Raw genomic sequence first — 26,261 nt, forward strand, 5'->3', positions numbered from 1 at the left:
TGTGACAGCTGGTGAGCTGGAGAATCAAATTTTGTCTCTAATCACTCCCAGCTCTCCTACCCTGCCATAATGCTATTTAGGTGAGGCTCGTGGGCCTTCAGTTGGAGCTTCTTGGGTTAGGAAGCTAAAGCAAGTGCCACTCCCCAGCTATCCTCCATGTTGGGCTCAGGACCACTGGTAATCCTATGGTTTGGCACAGTAACTGAAGACACAATGCAAGCTACAAACCCTTCTTTGTAGAGGAAGGTGCTCTGTTGAGTAATGGGGCTTTTACCATCTCCATTTTGTCTCATAATGTTCACACCTGTGCTGCTGCTTCTGGTACTCGGTGTAAGCTTTTCTTTGGTATACACTAGAAAACTAGTGGGGTAAATGCCACATCAGCAGGGATTCCATAAAAGTGTCATCTCCAAGGAGCGGAAAATGTGTGGGCCCCGAGGACACCCCTTGTCAGAGCTGGTGCTTGCTGCTGCGGTGCAGCCTGTGAGCGTGTGTCCTAGGGGCAGCATGTAGGCCACCACCACACTGGTGCTGTGACCTGGGGACATCTCTCGGCTAGGCAATGTCTCCCCTCCTTACTGCTGAAGTCTTATCATTCACTGCCAGCTTCATAGCAGCCATCCTGTGCCTCCCAGCTGGCAGATAGGGGAGGGTGTGAATCCAAGGCTTTGCTGATGTCCCCCCCCATCACTACTGCATACAGGGATGGGTCCTTGTTCCCACTCCTCTCTAAAGCAGGCATTTAGCCTGAGGCATACTGCCTTTGTGTGAGTCATCCCTCAGGCTTACCTATCCCACCACTTTCATTCTTGACCATGCCAGCAGTCCCACTATGTAATCTAATGGGCTCTTTTTTTGGGTGAGTGGAGCTCCAGCAGAGACAAGTGCACCGCAGGACAGCACCATGCAGCACTCTTTGATTTCCATTTCAATAACACATGTGCCGAACAATGATTTCCCAAAGCCAGCGGTGGAAAAAAAAATTGGAAGCCTAAACATATGCAGATGGCATTCAGAGCCTGGGATGCTCCTGCCAATTTCTGCAACTGGTGCACACTCAAAATACTTGCTTAGGAATTCTTAATTAAGTAAACCATTCGGTAGTGGTGTAGTGTTTCAGATGAGTTGCAGTGTCACCACAAAATATCTCAGTGGTTCCTTCTAACAAAGTATCCATTAGGGGATTTTTATCAGAGATGGTGGGGTAAGTTTTCGGTACAGTGCGCCGAGGTTTAAGCAGTGCAGCTCCTCTGCTGTTAATGGCATTTGTGCAGCTAAATCCCTCCATTCCTTGCTGAAAATTAACCCCTTGCCCAACAGCAGCTTCAGGTGAGTATTGAGTAGCAGGGTTAGGGGGTGAGATCATGGTGACCCTGTGGGCGCCTATTCAAAGGGCTTGCAGCAGGGCTGGCTCTGTGCACTGTGCTGCTGTGCAACCAGGAATACAAATAAACAAGGGTGTTGGAGGAGAAGGTGTAGCTCTTGAAGCCATCCCTGGCCTGCAGTAAAATGTTATTTCCTCAGGGAGAAAGGATTGCTAGAGAAAAATTTTTAGGGTAATTTTTTTTTTTAATCAAAAGGTTAAAACCAACTTGATTAAGTGCTTCATCTGTATGAAATTCGTTGTTAGTTTAATCTCTCTATTTTACATCTTCTTTTGTTATATATATGTCAGAACTGAATTTTAAGCTCCTTGGAGAAATCTCAGTACATATCTGTGCCTGTACAGGAGCTTCGGGACAACTCTGAAGACTGTTTAGTTACTGCTGATCATCTATATGTTGACAGTTCTGTTTCACAATTTTGTCAAAATTAGATTCTTCTAACAACAGTAGAAATTAGAATTTTCCTCATGTAGCACATGTGGTTGTACAACTGTCCGTTATAAGGATTTACTTTATACTTATATATTTTCCACTTGTGCAAAGACTCTAAGACCTTCTATAAACTACAGTTCAAGTGATGACCTTGCTATATGTGAAGTTCATCTGAATTTGCAAGAACATAATAACATTGGAAATCAATGAAATGACTAATGTGCTCAAGTTAACCAAATGGCTACATTTGCAAATATAAAATAGAGACTGAAGAAAGCAAATTATCAATGAGGAGTGCATTTCTGACAAGCAATACTGCATTAAATTTTATGTTCTTAAAACTCACATGATTTTAGGCCTTAATGTTTAATTTCTGAAGTGTTTTCAAAGACCTTTACTTTTATGAATTGCTTGGAATATACAATAATTTTCATTGTTGTGATCTTGTAATTTTTCCACAAAACTTTGTGAAAAGGAAAGCTGTAGTTGTTTAGGTCCTGAAGAGAAGACACAACCATAATAGGAAATACATTTTGAGGGAGAATTTTCATTTTTTGTGACAGTATTAGTCTGTCTTTGAATAATTAAACAAGCATTATTTCAGAAAATAAGCTGAAACTTGTCTCCCACTGCCAGGTACTTTTGCTTACTATGACTGCAGTTGCAGTTATATTTTCGAAGAATGAAAAACTTGATGTTTCAGGATTCTGATGCAGAAACCAGGCCTTCCAAAACATTGCTCCTCAGGTTTAGTTTGTTGGAAGTTTGAACTGCAAGGTCCCATCCAAGCCCAGATCAGTGTTTTTTTTAGTTTGGATGTAGCTCTGTTTATAACTATTGTTCAATTTCAGTGCTGGTGTTCCCCTGGATTAATGACTAAGTGATGAAGAAAAGTGAAGACTCTCCATATGTCAGACACTATCGTTAATTGCTTTGGAAACGTGACATTATTCCACTAACACTGTTTAGCTGGATAACCCATGTGGATGATGTTTAATGGGATAACCCATACGGATGACCCAACACAAAACTCTGAAGTGTGCATGAGCTGTCGTGGTGTGGGACGGTTACAATTACCATAAACTGCACCAGAAATCTTAACAAAATGCTGCAGTCAGATTTCCTTGTGATAAGAATCAAAGAAGTTTGCACCGCAGAAAAAGATTAGATGGGAGAAGATGCCAAAATGTGGCATGGGGATCTGCCTTTTGACAGTTATAAAGTGAAACATTCTCCATCTAGTTAAAAAATATGTAGCCTTCAACCTGCCAAGGGGTAGGAGCACGGCACAACCCTCATGAATGTGTGACGGATGCCCAAACTGAGGGATGCCGCAAGAAATAGCGGAGAGGAAGCTTGAAATGCTGTTGGGTGCATTTCTTTAATTTAAATAAAGTTTTCCAAAACCTCAGTTTCATGATTCAGCATTTCTTTTGGCACTTAAGTTATAGTAACAATTTAAAAGTAGGCTAAACAAGTCTGAGGGAATATGCTGGTAGGTTCAGGCCAAAGAGGGGGAAGTCCCTGGAAGTAATAATAAAAAAAATAAGACCCTCTCCACCCCCAATGATTGCAGTTTAATTCTTTTAATGAGGAATGTCTTAAAGCACTTTAGAAACACATAATAATTACGATATCCTCACAATACCTTCCAAGGCAGATATGATCGTGCTTATTTTCTGGATGAATAAACTGACCCACTGTAGTAAAATACTTCGACCAAGGCCTGCTCCAAAACAATGGGAGACCAAAGAATACACTCTTTAACCTAATTATGAGACAGTAGCAATGTGTATGGAGGAAGCAACTAAACTGAAAGGTATCCGTGGGGTAGATACTGTAGCCAACTCTTTCTTGCTTTCCTTTGTTTTGAAAGTCATAAGTTTTTGCTGCTCAACTTGAGCTAATAGTTAGTGGAAAATGTGGGGGCTTATCACTTTAAAAAAATGATGTCAGAAAGTTATCTCATAGCTTTTATCAGTATTTTTATTTTAAAAAAATATTTATATCATATACAAATAATTTTTATATATAATTTTTATCAGTAAGTAAGTTGGTCGCATGGCCTCAGTAAGTCTATGATCGTCGGGCAGCCAGGGGACCAGAACTGCATGTCTTGTGCACTAGTCGAGCATCAACTTAAATTTTGAATGCTTGTGCATGTCTGTTTCTTAGGACCCAACCGCAGATTCCTTCAGGATTAGGTTTTCCTAGAAGGGTCAGTGTCTGAAGCAGCTCCTGCTGCAAGGGAAGTGGGATACTGGATGTGGAGGTCTTGCAGGACACTTGGGCACCTGCTCTGTCCCAGAGAACTGGTCAAAGCTAGGTGCAGGTGATGGGGTAAGGATGGGGCACAGACTGAGAGGCACCCAGAGAACCACTGCATATGCTGAGCCAGGGAGTTGTTGCTGCCAGAGAGCCCTGGCTGTTGCTCTGCTCTGAAGAATGGCTGTAGAAATTCACCCTTTCCTCAGCTGACCCGCTGCCTGTGCTCCCAGCAGAGAGCGAGTGGCTGACCTGGGGGAGAAAAACCCCGGACCAAGCTATAATGGCAGAGTCCCCTGTCCCCCCGGCATCTTCAGGTTACTTACGCTGTACAAGATATCTTTCCCCTGTCATAACTTTAAAACCATGGAAGGGCCAGACCTGGATCCTAACATGATTTGGGAAAGGGTCCTGGCATTTTAGAGTCATCAAAGAGTATACGTTTCTGAATACAACACGTCAGCTATAACGGAAAAATACTCTTTGTGTTTTACTGCAACATTTTCAGAATGTACATCCTACTTGATGTGGAAAGTCACTGAAGTCAGAGAGATAAAAGCTCCATGAGCTATGAAAGAAAACAACACTTTTACTTCTCCGTATTGAGAAGTGCCCAATTTTAAAAAATTAAATAGATACTTTCCCCTGTGATTTTAATTAACTTTTGAAGCCATTAGTTAATATATAAAATACCATTGTAAAAGTCAGAGAATCTTATTATCTCTACATCAAACTCAATGTTTTTTTGAAGATTATCATATCTCTTGGAAAGTCCTGATTTAAAGACATCATAATTTAAATATTTTATTCAGTTGTTTAAGTAGAAGTAGACCAGAAACAAAACCTTATCTCAAAACCTGTATGAATCTTGGGGACTTGCTGGTTCCAGCTGATGCTCCAGCTTTGTTGCTCAGTACCCAGAGGAACATGAATTAAAGCTACAGGTCTGAGCACTCCTGCTTCAAACACTGTGAGTGGTTGGAGCTGCAACTACATTTTGTTCTTATTTTTGTATAATAGGTAGTACCACATGGCATGCATGCTCTGTTTGCAATACCTTGTCTCTATGTCTATAAAACAAGCCATAAATAATAAAACACAATTGGTGAACTTCTCATGATTGTTAACTTTGGAAAAGATGCACAAATACCTATTAAAGGCAGAGGGAATCATCATGGAATTTCCATTCCACAGTAAAAGCGGTATTTCATTTTGGCCAGGAAAGAGTTCTCCATTTCACCCTTTTTTGCTCTGGCTTTACTGTAATTTATTGAAATGGCAAAATGAAACACTGTGATTTCATTGAAATGCAACATTTATGTAATTTTGCAGTTACCTTTGTGATGAAGTTGATAAATTCCTATAAAATTCTTCAATTTTGTTTAGTCAGCATTTTCCAAAAGGAGCATTTCCAGTGGGAAATTTTTAACACTAAGAAGAAAGGCTTAAGTCAGTGTTCAAGGTGGAGAGGAAGGTAATGGGGAAGTTAGTCTGTATCCTGTTACTAACCTTTTTATATATGGTGACTTCTGTTACTGTGCAACTCCACTTAAACCCAAAGTGCTGCAGCATGATCAGGGCAAGCATCTTTACATTACAGAGGCAGTCAACAACAGCATTTGATGGGAAAATGAAATCACCCGTACGATCCACTACCAGGCTGGGACAAGCTAAAGAGAGGAGAGGGTTTGTAGAGATACTTCCTTGCAGCTGCCGAGAAGTAGCGATGCTCTCGGCACCCCGGTTTGCCAGCCGAGGGGCAGAAGAACCAGCTGGGCAGCGTGTCAGGGGCTTTTCCAGGCTCTGGACACGTAGCTGACTCAGAGTCCATCACAGCATGCTGAGCAAGGTTTCTTTTGCTAACATAGCTATACCGCTCTCTTTGTTCCTGCTGATTTGTCCAGAGCCAGTTGAAGCATCCCAGCATGGGCCTGGCTGGTACTTGGTAGATGCGACCTGAGGCATCACTGAACACGTACCCATGTTGTCTTATTTTTTTGAAATATTACTACTTAAAATGTAGCCTGTAAAGATGTTGAAAAATGAGCCTGTAAAGATGTTGAAAAGTGAGCTGAAAAATGAAAAATAAATGCACTAAAGTGAAAACATATGGCAGGTGCAAGTTATACGCAAACTTTATAATGAATTCTGAAAATATACTTGAAGAATGAGAACTACAAATGTTTCTAGTCTGGATGGCACATATTAAGGATCACTCGTATGTGCTCCATGATATTTGCCAAGTCTAAAAGTATGGTTATGCTGGTGAACTTTCATTAATCACTCAATATCCTGAGTGTAATAATGGGCAAGAGCGTTGGTTGTGTGAAGTCATTCTCTAAATTGTGCTCAACGATTTCAAATGAGGGATAGATGAACTGGCTGAAGTAACTAAAACGCTGAGCCTGAATCTATGTAGGCCATTCAAAGCAGACATGAGCTCCAAAGATTCACGGACGATCAATTATCACTATTTTTTGCCTTTAAATATGTCTTGCTTTCCACATCTCATCAGCTGATGGCTTCATGTAGGACTGGAAGCAAAAGTGCCAAAATTCCATTTGTTTGTTGTTTCTGGCGCAAATCAGATCAGGAATTACTGCAAGATTTCCAACCTTATTTGCCAGACCAGAAAGGTTGGGATAAGTCTGCATAATTATAGGAACCCAACTTCTAGTCCTTCCCTTTTTGCCCAGGGCCTTGCCTGCCACATGGCAGCACATGGCAAAAGCGATTAATAGCCTCAATTTCGTTATAACATGTCTTTCTGCTTTTTTTTCTTCAGAGCTTTGTCATCTGTGGTGGCTTTAGGAGCTAATATCATCTGCAACAAAATTCCAGGCCTGGCCCCCCGGCAGCGAGCGATCTGCCAGAGCCGCCCTGATGCCATCATTGTGATCGGGGAAGGGGCACAAATGGGAATCAATGAGTGCCAGTACCAGTTTCGGTATGGGAGGTGGAACTGCTCCGCACTGGGAGAGAAAACAGTCTTTGGACAAGAGCTTCGAGTAGGTAAGGGTGTCTCTAAAACAGTGCTGAAGTGATACATTGGGGCTGTTTTTCTTTTAGCTTTCTCACTGCAGTCCTGCAAAGGTTTATATCCCTCTGGTATTTGCCTGCTGGAGTCGAACAGTGATGTTCACAGAACTGTGGTCTGTATGTTTGCACTCATTGAAAACTAACTGTCAAGAGACAGGAGATCTCTAGTGATCTCTAGCTGAAGTCATTCATATCTGTGCAACTTGACCGAGATGCCTGCACAGGCATCCAAGGACACAGTCATCACACCCCGTGAAAAAATATTTCTAGTTGTCATCCTGTTAGAAGTTGCCATGATAACCATGGTGCATCTCATGACCAATCAAAAGGGAACTAGAATCAGATCCAAAAAAACCTCTGCAGGCTTCCCAAAACCTTAAGTAATGGGAGAGTCCCAGTTAACTGATGGAAGTACAGTGCATATGACACTGGCCTTCCAATATACGGCAGTGATACATATCCATTTTAGTGTTGCTATCATATTGTAAAGAAAATACTGCAAGCAATTTGAGGCAGGAAACCTGTTCAAAGAAAATAATACAGGACCTTGGCCTGACAAACTGTTAGCTGCCAGAAGTTAAATTAATCACTTTCCATTTACCCTATGTCTGATATTATTTCATAGGGGAGATTATGCAAATTTTTTCCAGCACTGAGATCATTATTTTCCTCATCACCCAGCTGAGTATCCTTAGCCTATTCCTGACCTTCCCTCTCTCCTCCAAGGGCTGCCCACTTATCATCCTCTGTGCTGTCTGCTGCTCAGTGTTGGAATAATATTCTGTGGTGTGTGGCTCTCACAAGGGCCATTCAGCTTCTCAGTGGAGTTGTAGCCTGTTCTTCTTGTATCTGATTCTTCTTTGGGTGACACCTCTTTCTTGAATTCAATGGTTCGTGTGAGTCTTGTGCCTCCAACATGACTGAATGTGGTCAGACATAAGATCTCATCAAAACTGTGTGAAAAAAAGACATAATATTTCACCCTATCTGTGCAAAAAGGAACTGACTGACATGGTGCTTTGGTTGTTACTGGAAATCAAGGCTTTGTTTTTTTTTTCCGACACCTTTGTGAAATAGATGCCAAAAGCTGAGGTATGCTTCAGTCAATGACGGAAATGAATATTTTTCCAAAGAATATGCAAGTCTGAGAGTCTGGCTGAGGTCTCGGCTTTTATAAGGGCACAGTGGCTCAGCTGTAAAGTGTTGTAATTGAATAGATCCATTGGCATCATAGAACCATAGAATCATAGAATGGTTTGGGTTGGAAGGGACCTTAAAGATCATCTAGTTCCAACCCCCCTGCCATGGGCAGGGACACCTTCCACTAGACCAGGTTGCTCAAAGCCTCATCCAACCTGGCCTTAAACACTGCCAGGGAGGGGGCAGCCACAGGTCTCTGGGCAACCTGCTTCAGTGTCTCACCACCCTCACAGTAAAGAATTTCTTCCTAATATCAAACCTAAATCTACCCTCTTTCAGTTTAAAACCATTCCCCCTCGTCCTATCACTTCATGCCCTTGTAAAAAGTCCTTCTCCCGCTTTCCTGTAGGCCTCCTTCAGGTACTGGAAGGCTGCTATAAGGTCTCCCTGGAGCCTTCTCTTCTCCAGGCTGAAGAGCCCCAATTCTCTCAGCCTGTCTTCATAGGAGAGGTGCTCCAGCCCTCTAATCATCTTCGTGGCCCTCCTCTGGACTTGCTCCAACAGGTCCATGTCCTTATGTTTGGGGCCCCAGAGCTGGACGCAGTACTCCAGGCATCAGGGGAACTGACTTACACCCACAGAGAATCTGTCATATTCTGTGAGCATTACTCCACACCAAATCACAGAAGTGGAGAGGGCTAAAACTAATAATAAAAAGACCCAATAAACCAAATTAATGGTAAAAGTCTGAACTTCCTGAACAGAAAAAAGTTTGGTAGAATTTGGTTTTGATACTGAAAAGCTGGTGGTGAGGAATTTGCTCATCAGTGTCTCTTCCCACATTTGTCCTAAGATATTTCTAATTCTGTTTAGATAATACTTCTTGCCTAACTTTTGTTTCTTAAAAAGAGTGTAAGTGGAAGGCATTAAACATCCTCAAGACACTATATACAGGAAATATCCTAAGGTTTGACTTTTACCTTCAACTTTAAATGAAACAGAAAAACATCTAGTCACTTGTCTTGACTACTAGAAGCATAGGTCTGGTCATCCTCGGTTGGTCTTATGCTTGTTTGTCTTAAGTTGATGTCCAAAATGATGTTGCTGCCAGAAAATATATAGCTGCCAAGCATGCTACTGTTGTACTTCTTCATGCTATGTTGTCTTGATCTGCCAAAGCTTGCAGGCTTGCTCTGACACTTAGACAAGTAAGTCCTCTTAACTTCTGTGAGATCATTGATGTCCTTGAAGAGGCACACTCTGGAGCGTTATACCAGAGTCAGTGTCATCACTAAGCTTCCTGGTGAAAAGGCTTTCACCACTTCTGCTCTCCTCTTCCAGCTAGGAATCTTGTGACACCTTATCAGCTCCATCCTTGTACTCATGAGTATTAATCCTCTTCACCACTGACAGACTCCTTTCATCTTTCATTCTGAGAGAAAGCTTCTAAGTGAGCACAGTCCAAATGCCTAAAGAGGACTACAAGTTGTGCCTGTGCTTTCATTCTGAAAGTTTTGATACAAAATAAGAGATACGGGGAACAAAAATAGTCTGGCATCAGGATGGACCAGCTATCAGGTTGGTCAGACTATACAAAGTTTGAAAAAAAACAGGGTTTTCTTGAGCCACTGTTCAGGCCATATTTGCCAAAATGCTCACCAGATTTTGACCTCTTCACCGAACCTGGGTGGTTTCTTGCAACTCAGAGATGACTGATGTGGAATTTGGTGGGTTCTTTTATGGCTTAACGCAAACACAGACAAAACTTGGCAGTTGCAGATGAGTTCTGCTTTGACATTTGTTGGGTGTGAAACCACACAAACTGTAACGGATGGAGAAGGTTTACATGACCCCTGCCAGCTGAGCCAGATGAGTTCCATGTAGGTCTATAAAGGATCCCATAATCTACATGTCTTTATTTGTTTTATTAGTAGAGTAGCACCCAGAGACTATGTGGTCAGTATTTAGGAAAAGGACGGGGTTTAGGAAGTGGTGTTATTACACTAGTGAGGGGAAAAAAGTAAAAAAAGAACAAAACTAAAAATAAAAATACTTTAAAGGTACAAAATACTTGTAAGCATAAATATTCACACGTGTAACAGAACACATCCATGTCTGACACATAGAAACACTAAGCCAGTCATTTGGTTCTGCCTGAACAGACTGAAGAAAGGATTAAGACTAAAAAAGTCTTAAGTTCTTAAGCACTTCACCCCAAAGGAAAGCTCATCTAGCTTTTTCCCAGAATCACTTAAGGAGATGAACAATCAAGGCAAATTATTCAGGTCAAAGGGAGAAGAGGGCGAGTAAGCTGTGATAGCATGATATTAATTGCTGTCTATCTGTATGGGAGAGGACCTACTCTTTAGCTGCTGTGCCAAGGCTCTACCATGAGCACTGACAAGTGCAGATTTAGGGTTATTCTAATTCACATCCCAATGCAACACTCCTCCTCCCCAAATTCAAAGCAAACCCCAAGACTCACCCAACATGAGGTTTCTCGAACAGCTGTGCATCTGTTGCCACCAGCTTGGGTGCCATTGTGCTCCAGCTATGCATGCCTTCCTGCCACAATCAAGCAGCAGACAGAAGGCATGACACAGGAGCAAATGTCCACCCTCATGACTTCTGGCGATCCTACTGTGCCAGGGGAATCCCCAGTAAATTAGCTAAACTGGATTGGTGCTGAGCTATTTTTTCAAAGAGGTACTTCAGTGAATGAGGACTGTACCACCTATATAATACATGGGAGTCTGTATTAAAAACAATTGAAATAGTTCAGAGGACAGAATAACAACTGTAGAAATTCTATTAGGCATGGGCCATTCATGTTGGTGTGGAAGATTTATAGCAGCCAGAGATAAAAAGTGACGGAGAGATACAAATTATTAGCATGAACAAAGGATGTGGCATGGGATGTATTAGCCAAGCATTGTATATAGCTTTTTTTGGTATATTTATAGCTGGGAACTTTTCCATAGTCATGCCATCCCCAGAGACAAGTCACTACTACACTCACTTCACTCATCCTGTCCCTGTATGTGTATTTGTCACCTTCCTGCACTCATCTCTAGTTTTCATGCCAGCTTCTCACATAAAGCCATTTTTTGCACTCTCCACTCATTCCTTTTGCTGTAAGCCTCTTTAACAGATTACTTCTTTAAAGATTACCTCTTTAACAAATGGATTCAAAAATTAATTGGTTAATGATACATCAGTTGTTATTACTGATAACCATTGTTGAAAGATACTTGTACTTCTAACTTTTTGAAGGCAAGGACCCTTATTTGGAAGAGTAAAGCCTCTGGTCCTATCAGGTTATTGATGCAAAAGAGCTCCAGCACTAGGGATTGGTCTCTATTCCTCCAAATGATGGTTGGAGCAATCTATCATGTAGGTGCCTCTAAAAGTTACAGATCATTAATAACAGCTGGAAGCAACTCCACGCAAAAAAGTAAGCAGTGCAGCCTCTGAAGCGTGGAGTCAGAATCAATAATGTAAGTGAAACCTACTGTTGTTCTTTGATGGTGGATTATTCTGGCTAATTTGTGCATTGATCACTTCTCCTGGAATTCTCCAAGTTGAAGTGCTTGTAAATAGACTGCTCTTACCAGTGCTAAATCCACGCCAAAAATAAGGTGTTTTGAAAAATATAGCTGTCAAGATATCAAAAGTAATCTGTAGATGGCTCCTTTGTCAGCCTCATGATGTGGAAAATTATCATGATTTAATAGTATTCATTTGGCTGTGTCATTGATTCAATGATTTGGCAAATCGTTGAACCGGACACCTGACAGGGAAAAATCCACAAATAGGCAAAAACCAAGGGAGTTCTGAAGTTTTTAAAAAACATCTCTGACGTTTTGTGTTGATCTGTAGTTTTCTGGCATGTTGAAAGGATGCATCTGAAGTGAGGTTAAAGCCTTGCTTGCCGTGGGATGTTTAGGAGAAGAACATCATCTTAAGCAGCTTCCTGTTGCCACGCATTTGCGCAACTTTTGTTCCACTCTCCAGGCAGAAAGGGGGAGGGATGGGAGAGAAAACTACAGTTTTAAAGACTAACAAAAACTATGCATGGATTTTATTAACTCACAGGTGAAGAAGGCTTTACAAGTTATTTTGAGAAACACAATCAGAAAATAAAGTTGAATGTCACGGTTATATACAAGCATGCACTTGTACACATGCACACATAAACCACTAAGAAGACAGCATAATTTCAAACAGAAGACTAAGAAAGGGAGGGGAACATCTTCTGAAGGAAATATACTCATAAAAAAAGTTTCTTTCTATATTTGTCCTGGAAACAGGTAACTCCGTCCACATTGGATCCCAGGGCAGGCCTGAAAGAACATGGGAATTGGGTATGAAAGAAATGTAAGTGATGGCATCATGGTGAAATGGTTGGCATCTTATCATACATGCTGAGGGGGTGTCAGCCAGTAAATTATTCTTGGTTCAGGCCATATATAGGCTTAATTAAATTTGGATTCAGACTCGCATATGAATCCAGTCATTTTTATTCTGGGCTACGATGGTAACTGAGATGCCAAATGCTCATAAAAATTTCCTACCAAAAATGGGAGGAGTAGAGAGGCTCATTATTCTCCAAAAATGGAAATTCGCATCTAAGCAGATACATTCATCTAGCACAGTAGTGTCTAGTATGGTATGAGTTGGCCAGCTTGGAAAGCTTGACTTTCAGTACGAACAGAAAACTTCCAACACATGAAGACAGGCAGCATTCTTAGAAATGCTTTACAACCATACTTGTGCTTTAATGTTATCAGCAAATCAATAAAGGGAACCATAAATGAATCCAGATAGTTTGCCTAAAGTAAGTACATTTCTATCTCACTTTTTGCCTTTCTTTCCTCCTGCCATTTCTTCTCTGTTTATGTTCTCATTTTCCAATTTTTTAATAGATTTATGTTGTTAGTTATATATTTATTAATGCTTAGTAATATTCATATATCAGGTTGACTGTATGTTTATTATTCTAACATCTGTGTATTTATTATGGGAAAATCTATCTTTACGGACTTGCGTTATATCCAATAAAAACAATATGGGGGAAAGAAAGGAATCGTACAGCTGGAAACAATTTGGAGGGGGAAAATGAGTTGGAATTAGATTATTTTAAATATGATACAGAGCAGGGTATGCACTTCAGCGACGGAAAGGCAGTAATTATCTTTGTCATAGCAGTAGGTGCTATGATTGGTTTAGGCATTTGTCAGTTATTGTGAACCTCAATTGCACAGTGGCTTTTGGATTTAATGTAGAAAAATTTCTGGTTTTTTGTTGTTGCCATATAGCATGGTCCCAGACAATGTTCTTTGAGCGTTCAAGCAACTGATCAGAAAGAAACTTGTTTTCAGTAATTTGAACTGGATGTCTGTGTCAGTGCTAGGATATGGTAAAAAAATTTCAGTGTGAGAGGTGGCTTCTCAGGGGATTGGCATCAGCTTTCAACTCCTAGTGCAGCAGGCTGCCTGGGATGCCAGGAGAGAGGTGGACAGGATGCATTCAATCAACTGAAATCTGTACTAAGACTGTCTGCGACTTCCAGAAGACTGTGTAGGAACAATGCAACCCAGGTCTTTATTACTTACATGGCTACCTTGAAGTGACTGCCGATGTCCATTTCACAAAATGTCACATGGAGCCATTGCATTTGCAAGTGTGATTCAGTTAAACTAGTAGATGCTATAAATACCATGGCAAATTTAATGAGCTGTGGCTTATGCAAGAATAGTTTTTAATAGAAGCACAGTGATGTATAACAAGATATATAATTCTTGGTTATTCAGAGAGACAGTTTTCTCATTATTAGGCTGAATTAAAAAAAATAAATAACAAGACGTGCATAGCGAAACACCACCCATACCAGCTGGGTAACTGACAGGCAGGCAGAGCAGCTGGTAAAGAGGAAAAAAACCCCCAAAATCTGAGGATGTCCTCAGTGTGCTCATTTTGCAGGAAAGATTTATCAAACTGCAAACACTCATTGCAAAGCCTTCTCTTAAAATGTCTCAAACAGTGCATTTCTTTTCACAACTGATGTGTGGTTGCTGGAAATAGAAACAAAAATATCCTTAACCTTAAGGCTATCCAGTATATTTGTTCTAGCTTATTAGATATATATTATTGCAGAAGGATTTCAGTTATGTGAGTGACTATCCCACAACTTGCCTTACAAAGGTAGAAAGGCCATGCTGGAACAGAGCTGGGCTATTCCACCTAAAGACCCACACACTTATATTAGTTATCCCGCAGACAGTAAGGTAAGTACTACAGGGCATGCAAGCTGCCTTCTGAGGACAGTTTTTCCAGTGCAATTCATTTTGATGGAAAGCTAAACAGTGGAAAAAAAGGTGTGATAATCTAGTAGTTACAAGGTAAAGTAAATGAGAGTGCTATTTTAGTTTGCATTATCATCTTTGGAGGAAATTAAGGAGTTGATTCAAACAGTTCATACTTTCTGACTGTAGAAGGGTGGTTACGTTTTTTTACTATCACAAGTAGCAAAGCAAGAAAGTAACCCAAACCAGAATAAGAAAACAAACCTCCCAGCTGGCAGCAGCTGAGGTTGCGAAGGATTGGTAAAAAAGTTATGAAACAGCTACTGTGCTAAGAATTTATATTATTTTAACTGAGGAGACAGCCTATTGTGACAGTTGTACATTCAGATTCTTCTTCATTTTAGTAGGTTTCTGTCACTTTGAGGTTTTTAGAAAAACAAAAATATCTTTCTCTTCTAAGGGAGTACAATCATATTAAAGAAACGTCCTATTTTGAGAGGATGGAGGATTTCCAGCTTAGTGAATCAATTTGAAAATTTGTGGGTGATAATTTCTCTGTGCTTTAAAAATTTCCTTAGGTGCCAGAGCCTCATAATGATCCAGTGAGGCTTAATTAATGCTTTCAAAACACACTGCAAATCATAGATGAAAAGATAAATGTGAATGGACAGTACCATTTGTATATTATGAGTTGACAGTAATAAATTTTGTTTGACTACTAGAAAAAAATGTTGCTTTGCTACAGTAATTTTATCATCTGTATATCTGTTCGTTGTCTCCCTGTAGAAGAAATGTCTAGCATATATAAACTGTAGCATCTAATGATTTCCAAACACGAATAGACAAATTTTTATATTTCGCAATTTATATTCTCTAACCCCTAGTCTTTTTGTAAGGTACTACTGTCTAGTTCAAGTGTAGCTCAGTCGTGTTTTCTTTTCCCTCAAGGGTAATGAGTTTGAAGAAAAGTATAAGTTCTCTTAAATTAAAATGTTATTGTTGCCATTAAATATTTACCTCTTTGGCAGCAGGCTTGCTTTAACAGGCAGACATCCTTATTCTAAACATAGCACTAATATGTTAATACAATTACTTCATGAACTCTGCATGGCTTGCAGCTGGATGAGAAATGGTAGATGTTGACCTGAATGAAATCTGAAATTTCCATCCTGAGGGAAGTGCTAACTTTTTAAACTTCTGTTTCATTCCATTTTTACGTATAAAAATGAAGATTTTCTTAGAACAGATGTTTTCCTGTAGACATTTTCAAACTAAAATATGCTGATATATCTGACTCTGAACAACTCCATTTTGGTTTGTTAGTGCACTTAATTTTAAATTAGTCAAGTGCATTTATGTAAATTGATGTAGGGAACTGCAACTGGGGAGACTCAAGTCTCTGTATCTCATGAGCTCTGCTCTTGCATGCTTCCTTATGTATTCTAAGCTATATGGTTCCATAACATGACGCATAGCTTGGTAAGAGACATCACTTAGCATGACACACTGCCGTCCTGTGAACTTAATCCTCAGGTTAAAAAAAGGCCATTATGCTCTCAAAAAAACAACGGACTGATATGGGGATGCAGTTTAATACTTTGTTTCAATGGTTCAGAACTAAATTGAGCTGTCCTTTATTAAAAGGAATAGCTCCATTTAAGTGTTGATGTGGAAAAGAAACATTTTTTTTGAGGGGTGGGTCCTTATGGTTTTCGGCACTTTGTGATCATCCTAATAAATATGTAATTAGCTGTAGCGGAAAACAGTACCGTTATGTATAATGTGGCCTTACAGGCAGAGTCTGTAATGACCTGTAGCTCTCATCATCTCCTGCTCAGCATTGGCCAGAACAAAAATCCTCCTTTTCTCTTGCTTTTAACTTTGTCTTTAGCTACTCAGGATAAAATTTTCCATGTTACTTTTCTGGTGTGCCTTGGGATGAGTGAGTCAGAGCTCCTATGGAAAAGATAGTATGCAAATTCTAGGCTATTATTTAATTGAATACTGTACCAAAATTTGGACACAACAGGGCTAACTTTGCATAGCAACATTAAGTTTGCCATTTCCTTACTTCCAAGTGCCTCACTTGGAACGTTAAGGCTCCTTTAATGTAATTTTTTTTCGTGTCGCTTTGTAATAAAATTGCTGGCTATAAATGATCCATAGCATGCTGACTCAATTAGTTACTTCCAATTTCACAGTCCTATTGGTCAATGACTTACAACGTAATGCACACTTAAAACAGGAAGGCAAATAACATTTAAAGTTAAATAAAGTGGTGCTGCGCTTAATCCAAAATGACAGGGGCCAAATTCTTGTCCTATTGCAGTCAGTAGAAATGTTGCCTCTGCTTTCACCAAAGCCAGGATTTTACAGCTACTAAAAAGGTTCCTGGCTTTTGGGGAAGAGCAGAAGTTTAAATTGGAGCTGAATTTCATAGCAGGGACTTGGCTAAAATCTAATTAGTTAAATGGAAATCAACTATACAACATTTGATTTTTTAAGTACAGAGCAACTTTGCAAACAGGTAGGTGCTGCCAAATCTTACCACTGCAAGGAAAGTTTTTTACGTAAGATGACAGGTATCGCGGGATGGCAGCTAACCTGCCGGTATACGATCCTGCAATAACTCGGGGTTCTAATGACTTTGAAAATTCGTTGAGTTTTACTGCTGCGGTTAACTATGTTGTCAAAATCTCTTCCCTAGAATTACAGATGATAGGTTTGGTCATCTAGTTCAACCTCTACATCAAGCAGGACAGGCTAAACATAACATTAGACTTCAGAGTTACATGTGTAGCAGCATCCCTCCCTTTCCTCCTCTGTTCTTTGGGATGTGTTCTGTTTGGTAAACCATCTGTTTTTAAATTGAAAAGCTTGACATACACAGAGAGGCATTTACAGACATTACAAAAAACACAGCATTTGTTGATCTCTACATTTTGGTTTGCAAACAAATGTTTTAGCATTCGGGCTTAGATAGACGATCCCTGCAGTTTGCTGTCTTGCCTCTAGTCATGAGCAATTTCTTTTTCTAATGAATTGGTTGGCATTTTCCAAAATACTATGTTTGACAAATATCTTCTTTTCTAATTCACAGGATTTCCTTCCTGGGTATTGTGCATCACTTTTTAGCATTGGATTAAATTACCCATGACTGTAGTTTTATTTCTTACTGACATATTGTACATCCATAATTGTGAAGCATAATATTATTGTTACTGATATAAGAGTAAAATTAAAATGAAAGAAATAAAGCAAGCAAGAAAGAGGACTATATCATCTATTATTTGAAGGCTCGAATAAATGAATCTAGCATGGTAGTGCGAAGGTAGCTGTTCTCTCAGGATTCAGACTCGCCAACAACTTCAGTTGTGCTCTGTTTACCCAATATGTGCCTAACTTTAAACCCTCCATTTTAAGTCCTTTTAAAGTAAAAGAGTGTTTGAAAGTGTTTTACATTAAATGCATGCCCAAGTGTTTCGCAAAGTACAGAAGTCATACTGAAAACCAGCATGCAAGATCGAGCTGACAATGTGTCCTTCAGCTAATAAAAACTGTCGCACCTATCCAGTTTTGATCAGATTTGGCCTTAGGATTTAAGTGGATCTAGGAGACAACTTTTAGCTACAAGTGTAATCTGCTGCATCTATAATGCTGTCTCCACTGCAGAGGTTCAACCTCCGATTTCTGGGACTGTGAAAGAAAGATGATTCCTAAGACTTAAAGAGTGTCGGTGTAAAATGTGGGCTTGGATGGCTGAGGAGTCTTTAAGTAGGCTGCTCTTACCCCAGAAAGCTCACTGGTGCACTGGGAGAAGACATTTATATCACTAGATAGAAGCTCAACAGACATGGACTGAATTGCTGTAGACTGGAATCTCTGTTCAAGTTGCTAAAATGAACAAAGTTTACTCATGGATCATGATTTAATTTATACCTGTTCACTCATTTCCTCATGACAATGTGGAAACTTGTTTTCTGTCTGACTCAGTCTCCACCCATCCTGCTCAGAATAGGTCTCCACACAATGTCCTGTCTCACAGGGTTGATGCAACCTTGTGGTTTCCAAGGTGAATAGCACAAGAGGTAGCAGTGGTTTCTGCCTCTGTTGCTGAACTAAAGGGCTTCAGACAACAGAGGCATAAAAATGGGAACCCCCTTTCTCACTTCTTTGCTTTGGCCCAGTTTCATAGCATATAGCTCCAGGCATCTGCATGAGATGTCTAAGATAGGAACCTAGTCAGCCTGTATTCCTTGTATGGTCAAAGAAGAGAGAGAAGCACTTCCAGAGGGCGGTTTGGACCTTAATTTGACTGCATGACTGTCTGGAGGCCCCTGTTGACTATCCTGGGAGCTTAGAATCCCATATTAGGTATCAAGCTTGCTAATATCTAATTTTGGTTTGTCTACGAAATTGTTCCTCCTCTCCATGTATATTTCTCAGGGGAGCATGTAATCTTCTCATAAAGTCATATCTGCTTGCTCCATGTAGCAGACATGGAAACTTGATCTTCATTTAAAGTCCTAGCTATTCTTGGTACTCGTTCACCAGTAGTACCTGCAAAAGTTGTCTTAGCTGATGATGTTCAGACAGATACTGGCAAAAAAACCATATGCTGCAACCACAGGCATATCCCCACCACTGCTATTTGGAAATTTAAGAACAAGTGGGAGTCCAAAATTGCCACCAGATGGTGCACCTATTTAGCAAGTGACAGCGGCATGTTCCACAAGAAAGGATACCCACAGCCTCCAGCAACCCATCAAGTTGCTTCCCCTGCTGTTTATTCTCAACTGTGATATAAATTGAATGTGTTTGAAACATGGATCTGCCGGTCATACTATTCTGTTACATTTAATATGGAGTATGTTTTCAATCTCTGCGATGGAAGCCTGTCAACCGCCTGGCTAGGGACATGAGGAAGTGGGAAAGAGCGTAGCAGATCTATGAATGCATGTAAAGGGAGAAGGAAAGAAAAAGAGATGGGTTGGAAGCAGGAAAAATTGGTAACGGCGAATGGCAATGAGCCGGCTCCAAAATCAGAAGTGGTCAGCACAGAGCATCTGTGCGTTGCTGTTTCATTAAGTTGGGCTAGTTCTGGCTATTAATGGCAGGTAGCAGGGAAAAGGCTGAGGTCAGGGCATTTCTGAAGGATAGTCTTGATGTGTAAGACCACTATTTGGAAAGCTGCCAATGCCAGTGTCCCAGGCAAAACACATATATTTTATTAATTGAATAGCAAAGGTGGTGAACTTTCCTAAACAGTGAAGTGGGTTTTATTCTCTAACTGCTTCTCATTCCAAAGTACTTGTGATACTCCACACTCAGAGAAAGATTAGTACAAGCTGATAAACATGTATTTTCTGCCATACTTCTCAAAATGTCACAGGATCATGTGATTCTTTCAACTAGATTTGCTGTAAATCAATACATTATCATGTGTAGGACATGAGTAGGTCTCTTTTCCCATTCTACTCTACCTTTTGCTTTAAAGAAAATTCTAAAGTAATATGTAGGTTCCTGGCAAGCTTCTTTCATGAACATCACAAAATTGATGCAGAAGAAAATATTGTGAGTCTCTCATTCCTTTGGATAGATGTGTCTTACGGCTTTCTATTGTTTTGGTGTGTTTTAAAGGATGCCACCAATAGAATTTAATATATTGCTACAGAATGATTAATCAGAAAGGCTGTTCTTTTAATTACAACTTGACCAGTAAAGAAATGTCTGAACGGAAAATTTCCTCTGAGCAAAGAGTGAAAACATTTGAATATTCTTTAACCCAAGAAGTACTAATTCTGAATGGATAAAATAATTTCCATTCTCCTTGTTCAAGCTGAGAGGAAGGCGTCACCTCAAGAAGCTCAACACAGTTCCCTTCCTATAATTTTTCACATACCCTGTGGCTCCTAGTTCAATGTGAGAACTATCATTTTATGGTTAAAGCATGGACCAGGAGATAATGGACTTGAATTCTGTTCCCTGCTGTGCCATATACTTTTCTTGTGACCTTGGGCAAGTCACTTCATACCTCGCTGTCTGGAGGCTAAAGATGACTAATTTCAGTGGGGAATTGAAAGGTTTAATTAATGTGGACTAACCTCCACTTAAACATTTGTGAAGTACTCTGGGATCCTCAAACAAAAATGGTTGCCGTTAAGGTCTTCTTATCCAAAGGACAGAAATGTTGTGGAGGGATTTGTTCTTCTAGAAAGCGAGTCCAGGCCTGAAAAAAGACCATCCTGAAAAATCTCAGTAGAATAGGCCTGGTAAGATTATTAGCTTAGTTTACATAAGAAGGAAGTTTGAAAACTTTGGGCAGTTGTCCACAAAGAGCCTAAGCTCAAATTTCACAAAGAGAAAATACATACATGTTCAGTACTTACACATAACATTAAAGAGAGAGAATAAAGCCCACAGGATGAGTAACTGCTGGTTACTTTCTTTATGCTCACTGTGTGTGTGCTGTGATTCTTCGAGTAAATCTTCCTGTCCAAGGCCCTCTTTTACTAGCTACTGGTGCACAGTGACATCCTGACACCAGTGACGGGGCTTGAACATGTTCTCCCTCCTTCCCTTTCTTTTTCTCCTTGCTCTCTCCTATTTTCTTTTACTTCAGCAGTTCAGTAATGCTGAAATCAAGTTCCCTTCCTTTTTGTTTGCTTTTCCCTTGTCCATTGATCAACCATGTTGCTTTATTACAGACACTGTAGTATTAACTACAGTATAAACAGAAGCTCTTAGCAGGAGAGTTAGCTGGGATTTCCCTGCCCTCTTACACAACCGAAATTTCTGCAGTGCCACTTTCTTGTTTGTTTTCAGGGATTAGTGGCAATATTCCACATACTGCTGACATAATGAGGCATAAGCTTCGCTCAAAGAAGGCAAGACACTAATTTTTAAAAGACCCCAGACTACTGTGCTACTAGGGATGGGCATGGAAATTTTGAAAGGCAGCAGACTACCCTCAAATCTGAGAAGCAGTAAGATTGCTGATGGGTTTTACACAGTATTTCTGTGAATATTGTGTCCTGCTCAAAGTTAAATTCAAAGTGTCTGCATGGAATATCTCATATAGCAGCACGTGCTGTCAGTTTGTGTTAGCCAGAGGAACATTACATCATGTGATAGACAAAAACACTACTTGGCACCATATAGCCTAATCCAAGACTTTTCACGTGAAACATTTGTTTTGTTTTGGTTTTAAGACATTTGCCTTTCTAACTGGTCTGTTTTAATTAGAGCTCAACCTGAACCACAAACGATAGATTTGAACTTTCCCAGAGTTCAGTGGTGCTCAGATCTGGCTTTTGGTTTGGCCCATCACAAAGACAGGGGTCAGCTTCAAAGTTCAGATCTGGAAGCGGGCTGCTACAAAGTGGGGGGCTGAAAAGATTATTTAATGAGACCAACATCTCATTTTAATGGTGGGTTTGCAGTGGAGACACTTGCTAGCGTTTTCTAAACATACTTTTATGCAAGCAATGTCTTGAAGACTGGTGTTAATATCAATCTATCTATTTAAATACTCTTGTATTTATACTGCAGAAATGGAATTGTCTCTGATTTCCTGGTCACAAATCCTGGATCCTGGTCTGAAGCTGGAGTACCTTAAAAATCTATGGGTTTTGCATCTGATCTTTGTTTAAAACTCATCCTTCAGTTCTGGGGTATTGCACTTAAAAACAATGTATGCCCTTTGTGGGCTAGAAATTTGATCTTTTTATCCTCATAACATTTAGTTTTTTCAGCTGAACTCACAGGGCCAGAATCCACCCATTTGTCAAAGTCTTGCAGGTGTGGATCAGAATCTTAGGGTGAGCTTGCTCACTACCTGGCAAAACACAAGCTTAGTGCAACACAAATAATAAATAACAACCCTCGTCTACTAGATAAGGTAAGCCTATCTGACTGGTAGGGTTAGCTGGACAGGTTCAGATTAAACGCTGATTCAGTACCTTTCATAAGTCCTGGGAAGATTCATGTAATTCTTCCCTCTTTATGAGAATCTTATCACTTCCCAACTCCCACTGTCAGGACCAGAAACTCCAGAGCTGAAAAAAAAGACTTTACTCTTGTGATGCTTCCAGACTCATTTTGCAAACCAGAGAGGTTTGGACCAGAATCTAAACTTTGTGCATTTATCCAAAACCCTCTGAGCTCTTTACTCTTTTAAATCTCTTTCATATGTGTGATTTGTGCTGTCTCTTGTTCACTGGGGTTACAAACTTGACTACCAGGCAAAGACCCTTTAAACACCAAGAAGGGCAGACATCAATACTTGAACTCAGCTCTCCTCCCAGATAGATTGTCAGGCAAGTCAAACGTATCAGAAATGTGAATGCAGCCACACAAGCAGTGTAAGAGCATTTGGAAAATATTTAAGCAAATTAGAAAGCAAATTTCAACCCAGCCCTTTCACCAGAACTTTCTCATTTGCTTTCCACAAAATCTGAGCTCTGACAGGGGACACCAGTGACTTATGGGGTTACTGCCCAGCTGTTTGCCCTATGCCTGGAAGATGCGATCTCTGCAGCGAAATTCGCAGAGCAGAACACAGGCTCATACTGACCATTTGCAAACCCAGCCTCTCTGCTGCAACTGCCAAGGAAGGGCTGGTTTGGGCTGGACTATAAGCTAAAGCCAATGATGCACAGTCCTTCTGCTACCATGGGAGACATCAAGGGAGTGGTAACATCATAAAAAGCCACATCAAGACTCACTGCATCTCACCTGTCAAACCCTACCTTGCCAAGAATGCACCAGAGAAACACGTTAAAGCCCTCACACCTAAAGGATGAGTGGTGAGTCACCAGTAATAGTGCTCACGTTACAGATTTGCTTGTGAAATTTGACATATTGAGTTGGTCCTCTAAGATGTCCTGCCAGGCATCAGAAACCATGCTAGGAATTTACGTGACCAACAGATTTGTAGGACTACCTTAATGAACAATATCCAGAATTACCCTCCAGGAGACAATCCAACAGCAATTCCCAGCAAAACCTCTCTGCTACGTCCCTGTGCAAAATTTTACAGAAAAAGGCAACATTCTGGCACACTATTTGAAACAAATTATTTTTCATTTTCTGTCAAACATAGGAAATAGTCTTTTGTCTATATCTATACAGTTTTGAAAAATATCCTGAGGCCACCTTGAAGAGCAGAGTCACTGGACAAGGTGAAAGCATAACAATTTCTGTGCCTGGAAAGTGCTATCCCAGGCACACAGGAGCTGTTTCTCCATGAAATGCTTTCCAGAGCACCCAGCCTGGCTGTCACTGTTTCTGAGTCTGGGCAGTACTTCCTCCATATTCATTGCTATTGCCACAAAAGGGTGTGTAGATCAAGGTATTTCTAGATGTCATTATTTCAGTTATTTGACATAATACTCTTGTATTGCTATTGCAGTGAAAGCTACAATGTGATGGATGGTTATGATGTTATGATATTTCTCTGGATTTATATTGGAAAACTGACAAATAAATTAAATAAATATTTATTTATTAGATCCTGTCTAGACCAACTAGATGCCTAGTGTATGCAATTCAGTTTAATAAAAGATACTGCTGCTCTTCATAAACCTTATTTTACAAATGTAATGACTGAGTAGAATTAGTACTTTTTAAAATATAAAATCATCCTAATTCTGTACTTAATAGAATCAAGTTAAATGATACTCTGAAAAAAACTAGAAAAATACACTAGAAGAAGTTATGTTATGTTCAGTAGAATATCTTTAGCCTAATCAGTGAAACCAACAAAGTCATCTTCTGGCTTTTAATGTAATGAAATCTTTTTTTCCCCAGTCAGAATATAAAACAGCATAATGGACTGATCGTGGAATATTTTAAGGGTGGGATCTCCTTTTCTAAAACCACCATACACCCTCCGCAATTACACTTCGATGACTGCTGCCAGCATAGTTGGAAAGGCTCACTGTGCAGGGAAATCTAGCTTAACTCTCTGATGGGATCAGTGTAGACTTTCTCCCTTTCTTTGCATTTTCTGCTCCCAGATTTGGGGCTTTCCCATGCAGTCTGATAGCTTCTGGAAGTCTTGCTTTTTTGGTGTCTAACTCTCTCAGTGCTTGGTAAGGCTGGATTCCTATCCTGGCCACATGGAAAATACCAGGTGGAAGGACATCTAAAACACAGGCTTTAGAGCCAACAGCCCTTTGCAGATTTAGCTTTAGGTGCCTACTCTTGCTCTATAGATGTAATTAATTTTGTATATTATAAACATTGGCATCTAATCTGAAAACAGAATCACAGAATCAACCAGGTTAGAAGAGACCTCAGGGATCATCGAGTCCAACCGTTGCCCTGACACCACCCTGTCAACTAGACCATGGCACTAAGTGCTATGTCCAGTCTTTTCTTAAACACATCCAGAGATGGTGACTCCACCACCTCCCTGGGCAGCCCATTCCAATGTCTAATAACCCTTTCTGAAAAGAAATTCTTCCTAATGTCCAACCTGAACCTCCCCTGGCGAAGCTTGAGGCTGTGTCCTCTTGTCCTATCGCTAGTTGCCCGGGAGAAGAGGCCAACTCCCACTTCACTACAACCTCCCTTCAGGTAGTTGTAGACTGCAATAAGGTCACCTCTGAGCCTCCTCTTCTCCAGGCTAAACAACCCCAGCTCCCTCAGCCGTTCCTCGTAGGTCAGACCCTCCAGACCCTTCACCAGCTTGGTTGCCCTCCTCTGGACTCGCTCCAACACCTCAACATCTTTCTTGAAGTGCGGGGCCCAGAACTGGACACAGTACTCAAGGTGTGGCCTCACCAGTGCCGAGTACAGAGGGACGATCACTTCCCTAGACCCGCTGGCTACACTATTCCTAATAGAGGCCAGGATGCCATTGGCCTTCTTGGCCACCTGGGCACAGTGCTGGCTCATGTTTAGCCGGCTGTCGATCAGCACCCCCAGGTCTCTTTCCACCGGGCCGCTTTCTAACCACTCTTCCCCCAGCCTGTAGAGCTGCATGGGGTTGTTGTGGCCGAAGTGTAAGACCCGGCACTTGTTCTTGTTGAACCTCATGCCGTTGGTCTCGGCCCATCTATCTAACCTGTCCAGATCCCTCTGTAGGGCCTTCCTACCCTCCAGCAGATCGACACTCCCACCCAGCTTGGTGTCATCTGCAAATTTACTGAGGGTGCACTCAATCCCTATGCCTAGATCATCTATAAAGATATTGAACAGCACCGGCCCCAGAACTGAGCCCTGGGGAACACCGCTAGTGACTGGCCGCCAGTTGGACTTTGCCCCATTCACCACCACTCTCTGGGCTCGGCCATCCAGCCAGTTTTTAACCCATTTAAGAGTCCACCCATCCAAGCCCCGGGCAGACAGTTTGTCCAGGAGGATGCTGTGGGAGACAGTGTTGAATGCCTTACTGAAGTCTAGATAGACTACATCCACAGCCCTGCCCTCATCTACTAAGTGGGTCACTTTGTCATAGAAGGAGACCAGGTTGGTCAAGCAGGACCTGACTTTCATGAATCCATGTTGGCTGGCCCCGATGCCCCGACTGTCCTGCATGTGCCGTGTAATGGCACTCAGGATGATCTGTTCCATCACCTTGCCTGGCACCGAGGTCAGGCTGACAGGCCTATAGTTCCCTGGATCATCCTTCCAGCCCTTCTTGTAGATAGGTGTTACATTTGCTAATTTCCAGTCAGATGGAACTTCT

The 26,261-nt window shown here is 40.9% G+C and overlaps 1 protein-coding gene across 2 annotated transcripts in view; it reads left to right on the forward strand.

Moving 5' to 3' along the window:
* The window catches only part of WNT7B (Wnt family member 7B), a 99,203-nt gene that overhangs the window by 50,150 nt on the left and 22,792 nt on the right, over positions 1–26,261 (forward strand). For both annotated transcript variants that reach the window (XM_068400885.1, XM_068400884.1), the window contains exon 2: positions 6,868–7,094. In XM_068400885.1, the coding sequence (XP_068256986.1) occupies positions 6,868–7,094 (227 nt within the window). The remainder of the gene's footprint in view (positions 1–6,867; positions 7,095–26,261) is intronic.

The sequence above is a fragment of the Nyctibius grandis genome, chromosome 5 (assembly GCF_013368605.1).
Source record: "Nyctibius grandis isolate bNycGra1 chromosome 5, bNycGra1.pri, whole genome shotgun sequence".
Taxonomy (NCBI): domain Eukaryota; kingdom Metazoa; phylum Chordata; class Aves; order Nyctibiiformes; family Nyctibiidae; genus Nyctibius; species Nyctibius grandis.